The following is a 21,889-nucleotide window of genomic DNA, read 5'->3' as shown; positions in this document are numbered from 1 at the left end:
ATTTAACAATAAGAGAAGCATGACATACCATATAAATAATGTTCTATGACCTACCATAATATATACCTAATATTAGAAATCGTTTAAACAACATAACGTAAACGAATTTAGAAAAAAGAAAGCTAATAAATATGATATAATATAATATCGTATTAATACATTATTATAATAGAAGGAACATTGGTACTATATGACCTATAAAACCTGTGTTATATATTATATATTTTTAATATACCTATACCATTTTTTATTTGGTATATACCAAGCAGCAAATGAAATTTGCTTATTAAACAAAGAATTAGTATATCAAATAAACATATATACGAGCTATTAGTTTATTTATATTCCCGTCTACGATATACAATCAGAATGCGGAATATCCCCTCTATATATCCCCCTCTAAAACTCTGTTTTCGTATGAATATTCTATTTGCTCTGCTCCATCTACGTACACGAAACACCCTTCAATTGTTCTCAAAAGTCAATGCTGCACCAACACATATTCAAATCCCGTATTATTACGCGTAATATTGAACTTTTGTAAAGTTTACCGTAAGCAGCGGACGACAGAGACCTTGGGGCCCAGATTAAAGCTCATTGAGTTAAATTTTAATGGAGCAGTTGAAGCAGTTGGAGCGGGAGTCTTTTCCATTTGAAGAGCGCTGAATTTTTTGCGTCTTCTTTTCTCATTTCTTCTTAAGTTTTTGTATGTTTTTGCATTTATTGTTTGCCGTTTGCCGTTTTACGTTTGTTGTTATTGTTATTTGTTTTGGTGCTATGCCTTGTTTATAGTAAATATTTTCGTAGATTTTTATTTGCTGTTTGAACTTGAACTCTTCACTAAACTCGCCTTTCGAAGCCCAATAAATAATGCACTCACTTCAACTTTTTCATTGGTGTTTTCATTGAAATGGTGTTTTCTTTCGAAGTAAGAATCAAAATAGAATGAAAATAATTAATTTTGTTTATTGCTTATTACGTATGCATACTATTTAGGTTAGATAAGAATATCACTCACTGGGTGATATCTGCAATGGATTTCCAAATTTGCGATTAAAAGATTAAGTACTAAAATTTTTAATACAAAATATTATGATATAAATTATTTAACTAAAATAAATGAACTTAATTGCTATAGTTTTATTTAAATTAATTAAAATTAACTAATAATTAATATAATTATTAGTTATTATGGCTTCTTTTGTAATGCTAACAATAATTCTTTCTTAAAATACGACAGCTTACGTACATACACATACATACATATATAGAATAAATTATCGATTTAATATTTCCTCCCATTAACTAAATTTATTAACATGCGTGCCCTGCCTATTAAGTGCGTTTATATACATACATACATATATATATTTAATTTTTTCGTTTAGTAGTTGGAGAAACATTAAATTAAATATTCAAAAAGCAGATGAAAATGGATTTGAGCTCGAAAGTTTATTTGGAATTCATTTCTAAAATTGATACGCATGTTTGTGATGGAAGCTTTCTCGTGTCCTTAAATATCTATTAACCCATTTCATTGATGGTTTTATGCAAGTTTGTGTGTTAAAGTTATTCGCTGCGCTTTATCGTGCTGTAGATGACCAGACGCTCACTTCCTTATCAATGCAACAAGCTAAAATATTTCATGTGAAATAACCTGAGAGCTTTCATGCACTTCATTCAAATGAGCAAAAACGTAGGCAGAATAAAAAACTCAAATTGAGTGAAAATATTGTAAGGTGACCAGTTGTTGGTTTATTTTAGCGTTCATATAATTTTATCGGAGCGACAAAATTTTCCTAAGCACCGGTATTTGACTCGAGATACAGAGTGAACTTTTTACATTGATTATAGATTATACGTGCCGTATGGCAACTAATGCATAGTGTAGGTGTTTTCTTTGTGAAAACTTGCAACTATATCTCAAGAAACATTTTGATCGTGAGTTTAGCCAGGAAGCGTGGCAGGGGGAGATGGAGGTATTGAGGGTACAACGATATTTTTATATAAATAGTTATTCACAAATGAAATAATCATAATCAGGATGCCTAATACTTTTTAACTACTATCACAATCAGGTAAGGCATTATTTCGGCGACACGTTAAAAATGTGGCGAGGAGCTTGGCTACCCCCGTTATTATTAATTAATTAAGTCGTTAGTACTATACACAGCGACGTTCTCAACCAATCATTAACTTTTTAATCAATTTGAGCAGTTTTGTCGGTTTTTCATTATTGATAAGTGATAAGGAGCAACAAGTCTATGATTTTAGGTTGCTTTCATTTATTTATTCTCTTCTGACTCGTTATAAAATAAACTGTTTTATACATTTGCGGTCGATTTTATACTACTGTACCGTACCGCATCTGGGAGTGTATATCACTAAGAACAATTTAAGGCTATAATAAGAAAATCAAACGTGTCTCTAACTTTTTCACTAATTTCTACAAAATTTGACATAATCTCAATGGAATAGAACGGAGGAGGAATAAGGAAAAATTATAAGTTGTTAAAACTTCATCTATTGTTTAAAAATATTTATAAAACTAAGTTTCTGAACAATTTTGTAAAAAAAAGTATGGAAATGGAAAACACGCTTTTTATATAGGAAAGTATTGCTGCTTTTTTAATTGATTTCAACAAACAAGGAAAGCAAATATTAATTTATAACAAATAAGTCTACAGTGAAAATTAATTAAAATAGAAAAAATATAATTTTTTATTTTTAAACATACTTTACTTTTTGTTTAACTAATTTATTTACACTTATAAAAAAATTATTTAAAACGATTTATTAACTAAATAAATTAAAAAATATTTATAATAGATTTAATATTATTCTTGACGTAGAATATGTAGCTCCTCTGGCAGGGCATAAAGACGTAGTTGCTTCTCGATAATTAAATCTTGCAGATGTGACAATTGTTGCGGTACATAAGTTCCACCATCTAAATATAATACTTTGCTCCAAGGACAATTATCCAACGAAGTTAACAAACATTCCTTTAGCTTTTCGAAGTCAGTATATTCATCGGACAAACAACGCAGATACAGCCGCCAAAATAGTGAGTTGCTCAGCAGTGCTTTACAGGTATCCTTTCCAGTAGTTTTACTCGAACTGTCGACTAACATCTTGAAAATGTTCACTATACGATTTTGGATTAATGATTTAGCGTATTTCTCATCAATTATTCGTATTGTTTCATCGGAGTACATGAATTCTGTGCTTTGGAAGTCTTGCATTAAAAATTTACAATGGAACTTTGCGATGGTGAAAATAATACCATACACATTCGTTACGTCTTGGATCAAAACTAATGACGTGCACCAAGACGTTTTCTCCACACCCCATCGCAGTTTTAACCACATGTTGCTTGGAAATTGCTCAAGACCCAAACTTATCTTTTTATTCAGAGCGTTGTTGCAATTCAGGCTATTGGCATCGCCCAGTTTTGTGAGCACAATACTCACTTGAAGGATTTGCTCACGTAGAAAAATATGTCTATCCGAACTGTCACAAAACAAGTTAGTCAGAGAATCAATGAAGGACAAGGCGCCAGGTTTGTCGCACATCAACCACTGCAACAATGCATGCATTTTAATTAAGGACACCACGTGGTCTGGCAGTAGATATTGTTCCAGAACCATTATTTTTACATTTTGCTCAACCTTGATGAGGATTTCCAGTTTTTCGCGTATATTTTTCAACGCCGCCAGTTTTTTTGCATCGCTAATCGTATCTTTGGTCGTTGTGTCCACATTTGCCCCAAAGGCGCATAGCACTTTAATTGCTTCTTGTAGCATTTTCCTTTGGATTAAAATTTCGGCATAAGTTGCATATAAATGGCACAAGTCGGAGGAGAAAATTTCGTTTTCATTATTTGCGGCTATATTTTCAAAAATACTTTTCACTTTGCTTAAATCATCCGAATCTTTTAATGCCTCAAATTCGTATATTCCAAGTTCGGTGTACAAATTGATGACGTTGCGGTTTTGTGGCAGCTTGAGTAAACTTTTAAATTTGGAACGTCCAGCCTTCACATATTCCGCAGTCAATTTTTTGCTAACTTTCTGTATGAGGAGCAGAACGCGCTCAAAGCGGCAATACAGCATCAACAAGGCAATGCGCTTTCGCTCATCTTTACCATCGTAAAACGCAGCGCAATTCTTTAGAAGATCGGTTATGGAGCGTATGTATATTTCATGCCCAATGCTTGTGCACACGAACGTCGGATTAACAGCCATTTCCTTAACCAATTCATACAAACTGTTTAAAAACATTTCGTCGTGCTTTAAAACAAAATTTCCACCACGTAAAAATGTGATGAACACATCTTCAATAGCGTCAGATCCACTTGCATACGATGTATGCAGGCTCAGTCGTTTTGCAAGTGAATCGGTTTCGATGAATGGCAATTTAAGTAAACGAAATATTAATAACATCAGCTTAAATGATTCTTCAGGTGATTTCAGTGGATATGCATAGTGGCAAATATCTTCATTTAGTACAATGCGTTCGGGATCGGAACACTTCACATTGGTCGTGTAGGGTAAAAAATTGAAGCCCTGCCGAAGCTTCTCGATACGCAGCCAAATTTCATTCATAGGCAACCCAGATCCTAATATCATTTCTTCATACTCAATAAGTGTGTGATGATCAGCGTCAAGTGGCGCAAGCCCACTTAGTCCGTCTATTGAAATATTTAGTTCTAGCGAAAGTTTTATCAAGGCAAATAATTGCTCAAAATGACCTGCTTGGCGTAGAAAAAGTGCACAATTGTAGAACAGTGCAAGCATAATATCATCCGACACCACCACTTCATTTGACGATGCCTTCAAATTCGCATGGTGCATTCTAGACATAGCCGTTCTGTAAAGTTTCAACACATCAGGCACATTACACTTTGCCATTGACGTTTGTGTACAGAGGATTTGAGCTAACCATAAAGTGTAATTGGTTGAATCCTTAGCTATTAGGCTATCCAACCTGGCAGAGACTTCATACGAAGGAAACGAATCAGAAATTGCATTGACAAAGGCACTGTATAGAATATTGTTTCGCGGTAAATACACAAGCGCTCGCTTTATAATGTCCACTCTCTTTTCTGCAATTGCGAGCCGCGTCATCTTATACGGATTTCTGTCTTGAAGTTCAATCAATTCCAACCAGTGTTGGATTTCACCAGGAGCTGTAATAGTCGCACGATTAAGCTCTGCTAACCGCGTAGTATATTCGTCTTCATTGAGTTGCAGATTTGGCACTATCTTAGCAGAAAGTAGTTTATTTTGAAAGTAACGCAATTTTTTTGAATTCTTTTGTTTAAATTTTTTAGATATTGTGTGCTTTTTAATATTTACAATGGATGGAGTTTTGTCAATGTAATAGTTTTCAGCACCTGTAAATTCATAAACTGGCGTATTTTTTTTCGTTCTTACACTTTTTGATGATTTGTAAAATTCATTTTCATCTTCCATGAGTTCATGTTTATTAGCATCGGAACTGCTGCTCGTGCTGGATGAAGAATCTGCCTTTTCCGCATCAAAGATTTTATTTACTTCATCCTGGACATTAAAGCTTTCATTTTCCAACCAGTTTGGATTCGAAACAGATTGACTCAAATCTTCATTATTTTCTTTTTCATTTTTTTCGCAATATGCTGGAAAAATTGACATTTCAGAAAAATGTTTAATTGTATTTAAACAAAAACAAAATGTATATAAACAAGGTATGTTCAGTAAATGTCAATTTAGTTTACAGCTGATTACAGAGTACTAAAATTCGCAAAAATATTATTATATGTTTACACTTTCAAACATGGTTGCTTGCATAATTTAAACACCAAAATGGATACTCTGTCAAGCGTTGTGTAGTAAAATTCATCACTTAACATACAACATACGACTCAAAACAACGAATTTTAATATAATTAATTATATATCAGATTTTGTTACAGGATATGTGATAAATGGAATTTAATTGTTATTATAGTAAAATAATAGTTGTATATAAAACTTAGTGTTGTGTTTAAATGTTGCTTTGTTTGTATTCGATAAGATAGCTTCATTGTGAAAAATTACTATAACTAACATTAGACTAATGTTTAAGCTAAACTAAGACTTTTTAAACATTGTCTAGCTCTATTTTCAGTAAAACCATGGGACGGATGTTTTTATAAAAAGCCGTGATTAAGTTAAAACTCTTGCTAACACTTTACCATAGAAACAATAAAAAATTGCAAATATAATTAACATTTATATAATTAAACATATCAAAACATTTTTCAATATAAAATATATATTTTATATTATGAACTCCTTACTTTCAATTTCCGATACAAGGTCGTTAACTTGGTGAGCCAGAAATCCTTAATAACAAACTCAGAGATTGGAATGATGTTTTTATAAGTGACTTTTTTTCTTTCTAGATGTTCAAGTTGTATTTTTCTATTGCAATTAACTGCGCGTTATCACCTAAGATTTATTGGTATAACTGCAAGTGTCAATTTCATGCCAAATCGACACTTAAGTGTGTATTACGATGCTTGCCGTACGTCAATTGAAAATATTTTTGTATTTGAAATTTTTAGTTGCTGGCAATACTGGATTGTATGCAAACGTTGTCGGCTCATGTGTCACGACATGTTATCTCGCTTTTTTGTATGATAATTCACGAGTATGTTATTTCTTTCCAACGCACTGTTGCTTCTAAATGATTCCTACATTTCCATTTTAGTTTCTTCCAGGAGTCGTCAGCGGTTGTAACATCGCAGCGGAAAGTTCGGAGGTGTACTAGTGTTTTTTTTTAGTGAACATTAAAATACAACTAAACTTATTTGTGCATTGCATTCACAAATAGTTTTATCGAAATATTATCAAGATGTCTGAAGCCGAGAATCAAGAAACTAATGGAATCAGCAACGGCGATGTGCCAGAAATAGAGTTGATTATAAAGGTGAGCGCTTATCGACATATTTTTCTTTCATAATCACGGGAATGTTGTTTGTTGTAATTTTTGAATATGTAAGTGCTTGTAATTTTATTTAACATATTCTATTGAATTAAAAAATCATTGCATTTTGCATTTGGCATTTTATGTCCTGAAAAAACCGCATTCCAGTGCGCAAAAGGCAATACGCTGGAAAAAGACTTCAAAGATGTATTTTGTTGCCCACTTAATTGAAATTCATTTTTGCATTTGTTTCAATTTTCTTTTGCGTATTGTTCGTTGATCGTGTTTTAACGAAATTTATATTCGTCTGCATCTTTTGGTTTGATTCTTAACTAAAAAAACTGGTTTCACTGTGCGCCTTTTAAATGTTCTTTTTTTTTTGTGTAAGCATTTGGCTTACCCCTCAATCACTCACCACAGTTTCTGCGTTTCTAACAAGTGTTTTTGTTATTTTGCAGCTGTATTAGGTGGGTGTAGGGTGTAGAAACGCCAAACGCCACACTTATCGAAAAGACTCATCCACCCTATTCCTTTTCGGTTTCAATTCCTATTTGAATGTTTTTTTTTTTACAGATGTTGCTTCGCTCTTCGCGGTTTCTTGTTCTTCTTCTGTAGTTTTTGTTAGTTCGTCAAATTTCTTTCTTGGTACGTCATTCCAAATATGAAAACGGTTTTGTTTGTTTTTACAAAAACATACAAAGCGTAAAAAACATACAAAAAAAAAAAAAATCTGTTGACTTAGATGAGTAATAATTCCGTCTTCTGTGCCGTTGACGATAAAAAATCCATAAAATTGATGTTTTCTCAAACAATGTGGCGTGGTGTGGTGTGGTGTGGTGTGGTTCGATTTATTTGTGTAAAAAGTTTTATTTTTCAAATCTGTTTTAAACTTGAAATACTTTTAGGTATTAAAACAGCTTTGTGTTATTTGTATTATCTATAAATTACTACCGTTAATATTACTAAACTAATTATTAGGCCGAAGACTCCATCATACTTTAATCATACTATCATACTGATATGAGACATATGTACACATCTCTGAGGTACGGTAGTTGTAGTTCTCCCAGTTTCTGTAATAGATATCTTAGGAGTATAATGGGTGGCTTGTGAATATTTTGTTTATTTATATCTAAACAGGTTCTTCGATTTATATACTAACTTCTTTGATTAATTTACCTTTTAATAAGCTAATGTAATATATTTGGGATCAAAATATAAACCTAGTTGAATAATACTGAGAGTGTGAAGGTTGTAGTGGGTTATAAATCAATAAATAAAATGAGAGGGGCAGCACTTACTAAGGTGCCCCTTAAGCGAGACTTATGAAGAGATGATCTATAAAAATATTTTGTTATTTTAATTCCATCTTTTTAGTGAAGTTATTCAGCACTTTTTTATTCTCTTTACTTTTCTCCACCATTTTCGATAGTGTTATTAAGAAAAAAGAGGAAATCTATACCTGAATCTCACAGGATCATTCTAAAGACTTTCAACCTTAAACGATTTAAAGACAGTATTTAACTAACTATAAGAAACCAATATAAAATTTATTATAGTATTTTTGCAATTTCCTAGATCGCCGTGGAAAATATCTTAATAATAATTGATGCCGTTAGCTGTCAGTTCTTTAGCTATTTCATTTTTATGGTGCTGTTAGCTGACGTTTCTTGCGCAGTTAGGTGGCACTCATTTGACACTGTTAACTGGCACTTTGGAGTGTTATTGTTTGGCATTTTAGTGTTATTAGTTGACACTTTTTATTGCTTTTAGTTTGGAATTTTTAAGGCTATTGTCACTTTTTCGCTTTTCTTGGTGTTGTTAGCTGTGTTATTTTTTTAGTTTTTTTGACTGACTACATTAGATTGTAGTTTTTTTTAATGAATATTTTTCTATACTAACTTCATCACTGTCTGTATGCGTAAGAATTCGCATACAAGGTGATATTTTCAAGACCAAAGAATTAATGTCTTCAATAAATACTGAGTTTTTCACTAAGGCAAATTCTCGGATTCAAACATCATTTTTCAAATTGATACTTAAACAGGTAATATTTATATACATTCGCAGTGGAGAAGCTGTTGTATGACTTCAATTTAACCGTAAACTGTGAGTGGTAATATATTGATAATTTTTCATGCTTTAAACATATTCCTCCACATATTGCGAGGTCTCGAAATCTTGGAATAAAAGTCTACGTCTTGAAACCACCAATCAAGGAGAATTGGGTCCCACCGAATATTTCCATGAAAAAATAAACAAGCAGATTTCCCTAAGGAACCATGTGGGTTATAGGCACATATATCTGTGTCTTATTTTCAAATAGTACATTATATACATTATTTGTTTTATTGAACTTCCTTCCTTATATCGAAAAGTATTTATCAAATTCGAGTTCATGCAAACAAAGTTGCTGTGAATAAATCAAATGCAATCCAAAACAAAAAGTGGTTAAGAAAATGGGAAAGTGAAAGTTTGATTTTCCTAATACTTGCCATGCTGCATTCAGCTCAGCGGTGAATAAACCAAACAAAACGTTCGATTTATTCAACATAACAAGTTTTTGGTGCGTCTTATTTTTTTTTGGATGAATTTTTTTTCTATTTGTATCTTGTATCTTATAACAATCCAATCGTTGATTTTGGTTTGCGGTGGAATCGGTGAGTGTTCACACTATGGATTTTGTTGTTGTACCAAACAGGGTTGCCTGCTCTGTAGCTGCGTGCGACTATTTTAATCCTGGTATCTGGTATTAAGGAAAAGAAAAGCCCACGGATGTGATTGGGGGCACGTGGGGAAAGCGGAGCTGCTGCGTTAGGCGTGGGCGTGGGCGTTAGAGAAACTATTGCCTAACATTGTGGCATGCGAAAGTCAAAACTGAGACGATAGATAAAGAAGAACATTTTTCAAGATATTTTTTTACTCGACGATATCACATAAATTCAGTTTTTCTTTACTTAATACAAATTGTAAATAAATTAAAAAATTTTTGCCGCATTCTCTGCCAATGATTACGTTTTTATTATTTTATGTCATTTGTTTTTATTTATTTATTTTTTTTTTTGGTTTTTTTTTTAAAGTTTCCTTGGCATTTTTTAAAAACATAAAGTACGATATCACGTTCTAAAACTGTTTGCTTCATAATTAAATAACTTTTTTGATAGCAGCTCGACAACAATTTCCAAACGTGACCTAAGTTCGGTTACTTGCGAACGCAACACAAAATACCAAAGTTCAGATATAAAAGCATAAATGAGATTAAATACTTGTGAGATTAAATATTTTTAAATAGAAAATTCGTATTCAAAATTTATGAAAAAGATTGAAGTCAGGTGGAATGTTTCGCGTTAATTGTTAAACTCTCAGTGAGTTTGGGCTTAACCATATGACAATTTCTTTTTATTGAGTGAGTTGTCCATCCAAAGTCTGGTAGGCTACTTTGCTCTTTGATCCACAATATTTAGCCATTTGCTTCAAGTTGGACATTAGCTAAGATATGAGCATAACAGCTTATATCTATTATGTTGAAGTGATCCATTGAAGATACTTCTCTCGTTATAAACGGGTTGATTATTATATATTTTCCTTGATTACTCCTCTTTAGGGTGCATAAGGATAACATGAGAGCAGGAAGTAAGTTTGATGGGCAGAACTTCATATAATATAAAAGAGAATTTAAATGAAATATATTAAAGCATTCCTGGGTATATGTATTCCGAAAAGCAATTAAAATTGTAACCAATTTTCGTGGAAAGCCAACATTAAAATTACAAAATCGATTTATATATATTGAACCAATTTGCTAGCTAATTTATTATTTTGTTCTTAATATGTCTCCATGTTGTTGTTCTAGTAACCCTAACCCGCTGGGACCTGCTTGTGTAGTCCCTTCGGACTGTTTTTGAGATGCTGTTATAAGTGTGAATATATATAAACAGCAAATAGATTTTGAATGAGCGAATATTTTTAAAAAGATACATAAGAATTTCTATTCAAAACTCTTTCTTTAAGATCACAATTACTTTCTTATTACCATTGTCTTATTATCGAATCGAATAGAATTCGATTATTTGGAAATATTTCTAATCATATTGGATAACACGAACTAAGATTACAGTTCCATATAATTAACACTATAAGCTAGAATAGCAGCTAACTATTATTTTAACTAAGAAGGAAATATTCAAATGTGGTTATCGATATATATAAAATTTTAGAAATTATTCGCGTACGTGCTTTATTTAACGTACCTTGACATACGTTGATTAGCTCCAATAATTTGATCAATTAATGAACTTGGTCAACCTAAACTCACAAAGAAATCAAGTCATGGTTATCTTGAGTGACCCTAATTCATGGTTAACAAATATGCATATACCATATATAATACTTGTGCATTATAGAATCTCTAAACCATGCTTCATATATATCTTATGATAATGATCTTATTATTCATAATAAACATCTAATTGTAATAAAGTGCTTGATATCTTCAATTCAATCATTGTGATTGTGATTTAAAAATTATAGTAGCTCACAACCGACAATAACAACGGGCGTAGCTCATATTCTTATATATACGTTGAATGTTTTGAAACCCGCATACACGCAGATGAGTCCCATTATTTCTGTAAATTAGTAATGCTGAAAGATTTAATAGTTGCTGTTCTTCTTTTGGACTTCTCTTAGACTAGATTGAGAACATTTGCAGACTGTGATTTGCTTAAGTTTAGTATATTTCTTATAATTGTAAAGTCTTCTATTCAGAAAAGCATGTCCATACCATTGTCGTCTTGCTGCTTACATTTGATCCAATTCGTCGTATACAAGTGCTTTGGAACTAGTTTGGAACCAAGCTTTGGAACCAAGTAATGGGCATGAAGAGCTTAAATTTCATCTGATCGGTTACACTCTGTCGCAAATATAATTTGAGCATGTTAAGGACTCATCTTAAAGTAAACATTTTGGGCAATTGATTTATTTTTTTCGATAGGATAGTCAAATGTGTCTTGAATGCTGTTCATTGTCTTTTGCATATTTGTTGAGACGAATATTTCTGGAACTAGAAGGCTTGACATAGTTTTCTTCTTCAGTTTGAATTCACTTTATGTTTGCATATCTGAAACCATTCAACCATTGTTTACCAAATACTGGAAGTAGAGTATTCAGAACTATTAACCAAATTTGAATTTATTTTATTATTTTTTCAGTTTTATCTTATCAATTTTTTGTTTCATACGTGCAGTCAGTATTATTTATTTTTTTTTTTTTTAAATATAAATTTAAACGCACAATTTCCACACAATTCCGAATAGGAACCTCATATATATTTCCGAAGAATTTGATGTCATTTATTCAATTTTGAATTTTGTTTATTTCGCGCGCCCTCCTTTGATAGCGGCTTCCTATGTACTGTTTTATTACTTGTATTTCAAAGTATCTGACACATTTTGCACACATCAATTAATTTTTAGGGATGATGTAATGATGAATTGCTCACATGCCCGTATAGACTTTCGAGACTAGACGGCAACGCACTCATTCGTTATGTGACCTTTTCAAAATAGTAATAGAATGAGTACGTAATGTCATTTTGAGAGTCTCATTTTTCAAGCCATGATTACAATTACAAATAATTCATTATTTGTATTTAACTTTTAAGGCATTTAAACATTAAAGTTTAAAGTTTAGCTGCCACAATAGCATTTGCCATAAATAAATTATAAATAAATCACCTGCATATATCTATGCTTAGTAATGAAGTAGTTAATATTGGAATCACGTAGCGTTAAAAATGCACAATGGCGAAATAAATGCCGGCGATTCTGAAAAGACAATTTTAAAAACCTTAGATTTGTTTCCATTGTTGCAACCTTAAGACGGGAAAATATTTGGATATAATTCTATTAGTTTAATTCTAAAATTTGGATCATGACAGTGTAATAGTTTTTAAAATAGTTATTTAGTACTTAACGATAATTGTAAATAAAAATTGATTGTTTTTTATATGAGGACTCATCATAATTATAATAAGTTACAACAGATCTAGTTAGACATTAATCGTTTCAAGAAGTCGTTTTCATTATCTTCATTATCTGTTATATCATCTATCCATCATGTTTGCGGTCTTTCTTAACTTCATGTTCACAAGGGACGTTTTAGTATTTTTTGGAGAGTAATGCCTTCATCGTTTCTGCGTATAAGTTCTATCTATTTTTCAATGCCTGATAATATAATTAATAATAATAGATTACTTTTTATGAGTAGTTCTGGGATATATAATAGATTAAGTAACTTTTCTACTAAAATTATAATTTCTGCTCTCTCTAACATTGTTGCTGTAGTCCAGATAAGTTCTCTCATTCTTGGAAAAGTGTAAATGATTCGTTTTTCTTGTTGACTATGATACTCTCCCGAGAGCATTATGAAGGACATTTAATTGGTTGTCGATGTCGAGTGACTTGACTTAAACCATAACTTTTTCTCTCTATTAAACCATAACTTTTTCTTACTAAATACTATCTTCAGCTGATAGATTTTATAGCTTTAAAAATCAAACTTTTTTCTTACAAGTAATAACTACAGTTTTCTTCTTGAGGCGCTAAAAATACAAGTTTACTTTATAAAATTTTTATTTGCAGTTTTAATTTAAAAATTACTTATTAGTTTGGCATTCAATTTGTGCTTATCAATAACAAGTAACGGAGAAACAGAGAAACGCGTAGATGACATCATCTGCCATAATCAAAAATACTTACACAATATGAAATAAATAATATATATATATATATAAATACAATATATACATAAAAAATATACTTCTAAGATAGAAATGTACTTAAGCTACGCGTTCATATCTTTAACTTCATTCCTTTTATGGCAATTTTTAAACTTTTCCGATTCATCGATAAACAAAGTCAGTCAAGTCAAGAGAGCTTCTTTCTGGAACTATGAGTTTGGTGTCTTTTTTTCAAATTTTTACCTATGCACAAAATGTGTTACTTGGCTTGAAATCTACACTCATTTAGCATATCGCAAAATTGATAGATTAAATATCTTGTACTTCTTCAGTCAGTGTATGTTGATTGAGCCGTCACGCGACCCCTCGATGATGTCACATGATTTAATTATAATTTGCAAGCAATTGAGTTTTTTTATTTAGAAAATCGTTTACGATATCACACAATTATCAACAGTGCAAGTGGTTGCAGTGTAAGACCAAAAATAATTGGTGTGTCGGAAATCATACTTAAAATGGGTATTGTAGATGTGCTAATTCATTCACAGATACATTCATTATCACTGTGATAGTTGAACAAAACAACAATTTTGACGTACTTGAAAGATTGTGTTGCGTTTTATTCATATGTTTACACTAGTCATACATACATACAATTTGTGGATAATATATCAAGTTTTTTAATAAGCTGGTAACGTAGTGAAGGAGATGTTAGATTGCAGATACCACTGCTAACCCGTCTTATAAGAAACTTGTAGTATTTAAGTCATAACCTCGTTTTAAGGTTTAAACCTACCTAAGGTTTTAAGAAATTTTAGTTAAATAACTCTACAGATGGTATCGGATAAACCATTGAGATAGCGAGACCATAGAGTCGTAGGTATACACTTTTAGGCAGTAGTGAAAGTTACGTTGAAGCCATTAAAAATTACGTTAATTGTATTCATTACAAAACCCAACATTTGTACAGTGAATCAATAACAAATAGTTATAGTGGCAGATGAAAATGGCATTGTGGGAGGAGTAAGTAGTACGTAGTCGTCTGAAAAAACGGATGAGTCTGTCCAATTCTAGAACCGGAACCTTTGTTATTTTATGTTGTTATTGCTTATGAGATGTCGTACCTACACATACTAAACTATATGCAAAGATAAGATTCAGCCAAGGTTAGGTTAGGTTATGTTGGAGTGGTGTCCTTGTACACCAATCTGACTGCACCCTCCATCATGATCAGCTATAAAATTCAATTAATAAAATATGAAACGTTGTTATATTTTATTACTCTTTGAACGTTTTTATTTAAAAGATATAAATAATATTTTTGAATGTAGTTTTATATTTTTATTTGTTTACAAAATTGTTGCATTGTTTCTGTAAGTCCCCTTTTTTAACTATTAAGTCCCCCTAATGTTATCCTTTCGTATCCTCTGCACTATTCCAGGCTGAAATTTACAATGCACATGAACCATTCAAAGAAGATTTGAATCTATCAGATATGGAAGAATTTGAGGATTTGAAACCAGCCCAGCTACAACCCGAAGAATATACTTTACCAAATGTACAACAAAGTTTAAATGATTTAGTAAATGAAGCTGTGGGGTACGATACCGACTGCGCTTTAAATATACTCAGCAAATCTGATATAAAGTTGGAAAATAATGATAAGACTGATTTAACCCTTTCTGGGGTAGTAAAAGAAGATCGAAATTGCGGGATTGAATTTGCACAACAGGATATGGAAAAACCAACATGTTCGCAAAGAGATTCTATTAATAATGCATTGTTGACTAAACAAATGAATTTGTACAAATTAGTGGAAGAAGCTTGTGACGATAATTTCGAAGATATCGAAAATGATTTAGACTTGAATTTGTCAATGCCAGTTGAAGAAATGGAAACTATAGATTCAACTGCACATTGCTCTAATAAAAGAGGCAAAACGGCACGAAAATTTAAAGCTGAGGACTTGGAACGTGCAGAGCATGCTGTTTTAGAGGAAGGTATGAGCTTAGGACAAGCGTCTAAAAAGTTCAATGTTGCAAAGTCTACAATTTGGGTACGAGTTTCGAGGAATCCAAAGCATCGAGCTCGCACGCATGATGGAAAATTATGCAGAAGAATATACAGAAAATTAAAGGCTGGCATATCAATAGCGGAAATTTCTCGCGTACTGCATGTAGCCAAGTCTACTGTGCATCAGCATAAAATGCGTCTCTTTAAGAATGACATGTTACCATCTTCAGTAATGAATACCAGCCAAGGTTCGACTGGCAAATATGCAGTTGGAGGTAGCCATCATGATGTCATGGAGAAAGCATACCGCGCACATCGCGTAAATGGTCTATCGGTTAGATTCGCTGCCCAAATGTATTCTCTACCTTTAACGACATTGTGGCGTTACATCAAGCAAGCAGAAGCAGCAAAACATCAACCAGAAAATAATAAAGCGGCCGACACAGGTGGCGAAAAGGTTACAGAAAATCTGCAGTCTGAGAATATTAATTGTGAATTAAATAATGTAGTTGAAACTGGTGATGATGTGGAAAATGGAGAAAATGTTAATCCTCAATTATCGATGAAACTAGATCCAGATGAACAAGAGTTTTTAGAACAAGCGTTGCTTGACACACTGTTCGACTTTAGTTAAAATTATTATTGAATTATGTTATAATTTTGATCTATAATTTTAAAAGGCTAATTATTTGCTTATAAATTATTGATGTGTTGATTAAAGATTCAAATGATTTTAGTGAAACTCAGACAATAAATGGAGAAATATAAGATTTACATTTGTTGTTTTATTGCATTTGACATTTGTACTTGGCAATATTTGAAGAAACGCTCGATATTAAGAGACCAATGACCGCACTCTATTTTGACAAATAATATTTAAGATTTATATTTCAGGCATCCACTATTGACGGTCGTCGTAAGGGAGCATGTTTATTTTGCCAGGAATATTTTATGGATTTGTACCTATTGGCTGAATTGAAGACAATTAGTCTTAAGGTAAGTAAATAGCTCAAATAATCGTAATATAAATATTAAATGAGACATTCCACTATATCTTGACAGGTAACTACAGTTGATATGCAGAAACCGCCACCAGATTTTCGCACCAACTTTGAGGCAACACATCCTCCAATATTGATCGATAATGGCTTGGCAATTCTTGAGAATGATAAAATTGAACGGCACATCATGAAGAATATTCCCGGTGGATATAATCTTTTTGTACAGGTAACATATATATGTAAACGTTATTACACATATTACAATAATATATAGTAATATTGGTGTATATTGACAACATACGATTGTTATATCCACTGCTTCACTGGTGGGTGATTTTAAGCAACGGGTTTGCAAACCTAAATTTAAAATCCTGAGAATAGTACTCACCGTACACACAATTAGTTCATTATATATCGGGTGCCAGGTAACTGTTCTGAGGTGTCACGTAGAGAGGCTGTGTGACAATTTGGATTGTCAAGAAAGCAAGGATTGCGCTGGCATTTATCAAGTTAAATTGCGATCAGATATGTTTCCTTCGTATTCGGTTTGAGCGGTTAGCGACTTCTGTCCTCTGTAGGACAGAGTTGATGTTATTGACAAATTATCTTACGAGACACATTGCGTTAAATGAAATGAAATTTCAAGTTACATTCTCTGACTGTATTTGGTCAAAGCCAAGTAGAGAACACTGGGTCAATAATTCTTTTTTTGGTTTGTCATTAAGAACTCGTGAGTGAATGAAATTATCATCCTTATTCGGAAAGTTGAATATCACAAAAGATCTACAATGATCACCCAGTCGTATTTTATTTTTTTATTCAAAGTTTTAATGTTAAATTTTGTGCTTCATTGTTCATTTGAATAATTTCTTTATTAGGACAACTCTTTATTTATGAAAGAAATCTACTTAATGTAGCACTAAGTCTAGTTGACTAACTAACTTAGACTCGATGGGGATCCATTCTGATAAAGAAACTTACTTAAAGCGTAATTTTTACACTATTTATGTTGTTCTTATTTATTAGGATAAGGAAGTGGCTACACTTATTGAAAATTTGTATGTCAAACTTAAGCTGATGTTGGTAAAAAAAGACGAGTCCAAAAACAATGCACTTTTGTCGCACTTGAGAAAGATCAATGATCATTTGGCAAATCGTAATACTCGCTTCCTAACTGGAGACACAATGTGCTGCTTCGATTGTGAATTAATGCCTCGATTACAGCATATTCGCGTTGCTGGCAAATACTTCGTCGATTTTGAGATTCCGGTAAATTCATTATCTCATTATTTTATTTTCTGTTAATTAATTATATTTCATAATAATTAGACAAACCTAACCGCTTTGTGGCGTTATATGTACCACATGTATCAATTGGATGCCTTTACACAATCATGTCCTGCTGACCAAGACATAATCAACCATTACAAGCTGCAACAGGTGAGATTTATCTACTCAAAGATAAATCGGAACTCATTTGGATATATATTTAACGTTTTTGTATTTTTAGATGCTAAAAATGAAGAAACATGAAGAACTTGAAACGCCGACATTTACCACATCCATTCCAATCGACATTTCAGAGTAATGCATTGACGTAGTGGTGAAGTTTAAGAATTTTTTATAAAAATAATTCTTAAGCAGTTAAATTTGTAAAGCAACATTACATTGCTTTTCGTTTCAAATTATATTTTCAAATGCTTTGACATAACTAACCAAGGAAGCTTCATGAATGAACTTGAAATAGCTTAAAATAGAATCTGTCCCAATTGTCTTTACAAATAAATATTCCTTCATTACTTAAGTAACTAATTTACAACAAACTATTGTATCAAGAAGCTAACATATTATATCCTTGGATAAATTTTTTTTTCTATTTTAATGCAAATATGTGCTTTATAATGCGGTTTTTTTTATTAAGTAAATTATTAGAACAGAACCTGTTGCCAATTAAAATATTCAATTCGTGAATTTAAAATTTTTTATGCTAAAGTATGAAATTAGTATTTGCTTTTTAAATGTATTACATTTAAGAGCATAAATAATTAATTGTAAAATCTAAAATCAAATGATAGGTTTACATGATATCTTTGTATCAATTATTTTCAGTTGAAGCTTTACAAAAGCGAGATTCTAAATAATTACTAACAATAATCGTTTACAATATTATTATTTTATTTTTTTAATTTACATATTAATACTTAAAATTAGAATATATACTATTTTGTATATACAGCTTATATAATAATAAAATATTTCATATATTTGATACAACACAAATGTGATTATTGTGTTTTTAACATCGAAAGCGAAAATTGCAATTGTTTATTAAAAACCTATTTGTGATATTAAATTCTAAAAACCACAAAAAAGTGAAATTACTCCAAAAGTTTACTCCTAATTTATATCATTTGATCTGAGCGATAAGTGTATATGACAAATGTTGATGATCAATATGCTTCGCTAATAATGCTTAGAGTCTTTATGGTACGTGCAGATACAAAATACTATATCAAATGGTCTGCATTCAAAATGCTAAATCTTGTGTTAAGGTAAGTGTTAGTTGCGGTATACTGTTCTGATGCACTGGATATCGTTTTCCACGATATTTTATTCTATCAAAAACAAAAAAAAAAGCTTATATACTTGTGGATATTACGACCTTTAATGTTATGCGTATAAGATACCACGACAGAACTTTTCACACTACCATTATATAAATAACGAATAAGTTATTACCATTCTAATATTGGAATTATAAGTAGCGCGTACACAAGAGACTGATCTAACTCACACTGATATATTACTAATGTTTAGTGGCCGTAGAAGAAAAAATCCATACATGTAGAAGGAAAGTGAAATATTAAGGAATTGATTTATTGCACACGAATTAGAGATGGTCTCTCCCATATAGATTCCCACGAACTATTACAACCACAACATGGCAGAAAAGATTTTGCAGACTGAAGCAATCATCTTTTTTAGAGAGATAATGATATAAAGATATCATTATCATATAGATGTAGGGATATTCAGAGTAAGGATATATAGCAGTAATAGTATGGTCTCGTCCAGACCATTGTTTATTATATTATGGGCAAAAATAAATATCTTATAGTCTGGTCTGAAAGTTACTGATGATTGTGCCATTTAAATCAATACCTGTGGCACGCTTTGAAAAGTTTTAGTGTTCTATGATAATACGGAAGGAATTGAAACAAACAATTTGATGATGCATAAAAGCCGTTGGGGAGATGACAGTTTAACATATGTGCGTATCATCTCAATTCATTTTTACTTGTAAACTAGCAGTACAAAAGTTTATTGTAATTAATTGTTAGCGTTATAATAATATTTACACAAAAACAAAGAAAAAATGTAAATGTTTTTTTAAAAACACATTAAAAAGGGTGAAAATAACCACTGAGCAATTTCTACGACCATTACGACTTCGCTTGTTTGACATCACAAGGGCGTAAGTAATATATGTACTTATTGGTCTTTGGAAAATCGGATAATATTATTTAAAAAAATTATTAGCCTCAAACAACTTTAGAAATGCCAGGCAGACTATACTGACGATTCTTAAATATACAATTCATCAAACAACAGTGCTTTTATGCTTTCTTTTGTTTATATGGTCTTTAAAAATATATGAAATTTATTTCAAATAAAAAAAAATTTACTACAACCGTTTTTAAATATAAAATAAATTTAACTAATAAAGTTAAATATACACACAAACATGTACAAAAAATAAATTTAAATTTAAGCTGAGTATGTAAACCTTTAAAAATGTTAGATACAAATTCCCTGAGTTAACAATTAACAATCAATTAATAACCAATACACCAGTCAGTTTGATGCTGGTTTGTATGGTCTTATAAATTTAACACGACCTTTAAGTTGATTCAGTTCTCTCGGTAGCAAACAATTCATGAAGCTATTAGTTATGAATCCCGTAACACCCCAAATTTTTTTACGGCCAATAACAAATGTGGGGGAACTGAATCCCGATTTAAACTGGGTATACTGGAGAGTACTCGGTTTCGCCAATTCGGAAACTGGCACAGTAAAAGCTTCTTCAACTTCGTGCTCATTAAGTTTCAGTTCGTTCAAATCAAAATTTCGGCACACGCCAACAACAGGCATAATAGCTGCAGTGTGCGGTGGCGTAATAAGTGAAGTGGGCCCCCATATTTGTATGCGTGAGCGATCTAAACCAATCTCTTCCATGGTTTCCCGTAATGCGCAATCGACGAAATCAACATCTGTATCATCTCTTATGCCACCTATTTCATAACAAAACGTATATAAGTTAAATGCTTTTATTAAAATAAATACCGGGAAAGCAAATTTGGCGCACATGACGATTGAGGTGGCCAGACCTTCTAGTGTAAAGCAATGAAACCTCCTCGTTTTGCTCGTCGTTTGCTTTTTTGGTGCAAAGTAATATTAATACTGCTGCGTACTTTCTTTCAACTTCATTATTTTTTAACTTAACACCGACGGGTGGGGATTTTGTCATACATTCCAAAACCCTTTTTTGGTAGCTGTCCGTCAGAAGCACATCAGCTGTTAAAGTTGGAGAGGTCTCAGTTTGCACAGCAATTTGTGTACTATAAAAACGATTGAGGCATGATGCAGAAGAATTGTGGGATTTAAGACGTAGAAGGTGTTTTAATAATATGTTACGCATGTCATCACTATTATTTAACAAAAGTATTTTAATATATCTCACAAAAGTATGTTTTGAAGTTTGTTCACTTCATAAGCCAAATTTCTTATTTTTTCGTTTGCATGCAATGACAACCACTAGCGACAGCAAACACAAAACTTATGTTCTTTTTTATGTAATTTATATTAATTTTAATTGGTATAAGTTCAAAATTATTTTGTAAATGGCTTATTATTTAAATATTCATATTTATGTAAGAATAATAACATAAAGGCCAGAATTTGTTTTGACATTCAACAGCAGTAAATATAAGTATACCAGTAGGAAATTTAACAAGTGATGCATAGCACAGAAACACTGGCTTTTGACAATTGTCTACGTAGGGCGTGTGCGAGTTTGAGAACATTGAGCTAAAGTAAATTGAAATTTTCTAGGGATTTTTTGCACTGCACTTATGTAAATATTTATTTATTTATTTATTGCACTTATATATTATTTTTGGTTAAA

The 21,889-nt window shown here is 31.8% G+C and overlaps 3 protein-coding genes across 4 annotated transcripts; 1 reads left to right on the top strand and 2 right to left on the bottom strand.

Moving 5' to 3' along the window:
- Positions 1-2,804: 2,804 nt before the first annotated feature.
- LOC119671864 lies at positions 2,805-5,703 on the bottom strand. The gene has a single exon (XM_038082685.1). The coding sequence runs from the start codon at positions 5,673-5,675 to the stop codon at positions 2,838-2,840; it is 2,838 nt and encodes a 945-aa protein (XP_037938613.1). The 5' UTR covers positions 5,676-5,703; the 3' UTR covers positions 2,805-2,837.
- Positions 5,704-6,712: 1,009 nt separating this feature from the next.
- Positions 6,713-18,980, top strand: LOC119671863 (chloride intracellular channel exc-4). Of its 2 annotated transcripts, XM_038082684.1 has the most exons (6): positions 6,727-6,954; positions 16,598-16,699; positions 16,766-16,930; positions 17,731-17,973; positions 18,034-18,144; positions 18,215-18,980. In XM_038082684.1, exons 1-6 carry the CDS (start codon positions 6,880-6,882, stop codon positions 18,290-18,292), a joined length of 774 nt encoding a protein of 257 aa, XP_037938612.1. In that variant the 5' UTR covers positions 6,727-6,879; the 3' UTR covers positions 18,293-18,980. The 2 variants fall into 2 exon arrangements, with proteins under 2 accessions (XP_037938611.1, XP_037938612.1); XM_038082683.1 differs by lacking the exons at positions 16,598-16,699; positions 16,766-16,930; positions 17,731-17,973; positions 18,034-18,144; positions 18,215-18,980 and adding an exon at positions 15,132-16,477 and having other exon boundaries at positions 6,713-6,954.
- A 380-nt stretch (positions 18,981-19,360) lies between these two features.
- On the bottom strand, positions 19,361-21,671 carry LOC119671862 (nucleoside diphosphate-linked moiety X motif 8). The gene is made up of 2 exons (XM_038082682.1): positions 21,049-21,671; positions 19,361-20,996 (listed from the first exon to the last, which is right to left on the bottom strand). The coding sequence occupies exons 1-2, from the start codon at positions 21,401-21,403 to the stop codon at positions 20,560-20,562; spliced, it is 792 nt and encodes a 263-aa protein (XP_037938610.1). The 5' UTR covers positions 21,404-21,671; the 3' UTR covers positions 19,361-20,559.
- Between the last annotated feature and the right edge of the window lie 218 nt (positions 21,672-21,889).

Source organism: Teleopsis dalmanni, chromosome 1 (assembly GCF_002237135.1).
Source record: "Teleopsis dalmanni isolate 2A chromosome 1, ASM223713v2, whole genome shotgun sequence".
In the NCBI taxonomy this organism is placed as follows: domain Eukaryota; kingdom Metazoa; phylum Arthropoda; class Insecta; order Diptera; family Diopsidae; genus Teleopsis; species Teleopsis dalmanni.
Note: the sequence above shows the minus strand (reverse complement) of the source record. Positions and strands in the feature narration are given on the sequence as shown.

What these genes read in the sequence shown, in the direction of transcription:
- LOC119671864 (XM_038082685.1), bottom strand. Translation starts at nt 5,675, where the DNA reads ATGTCAATTTTTCCAGCATATTGCGAAAAAAATGAAAAAGAAAATAAT.
- LOC119671863 (XM_038082683.1), top strand. Translation starts at nt 6,880, where the DNA reads ATGTCTGAAGCCGAGAATCAAGAAACTAATGGAATCAGCAACGGCGAT. An exon ending in AAATAGAGTTGATTATAAAG is followed by an intron (nt 6,955 to 15,131) that starts GTGAGCGCTTAT and finishes GCACTATTCCAG; the next exon opens with GCTGAAATTTACAATGCACA.
- LOC119671862 (XM_038082682.1), bottom strand. Translation starts at nt 21,403, where the DNA reads ATGCGTAACATATTATTAAAACACCTTCTACGTCTTAAATCCCACAAT. An exon ending in GCGCCAAATTTGCTTTCCCG is followed by an intron (nt 20,997 to 21,048) that starts GTATTTATTTTA and finishes GTTATGAAATAG; the next exon opens with GTGGCATAAGAGATGATACA.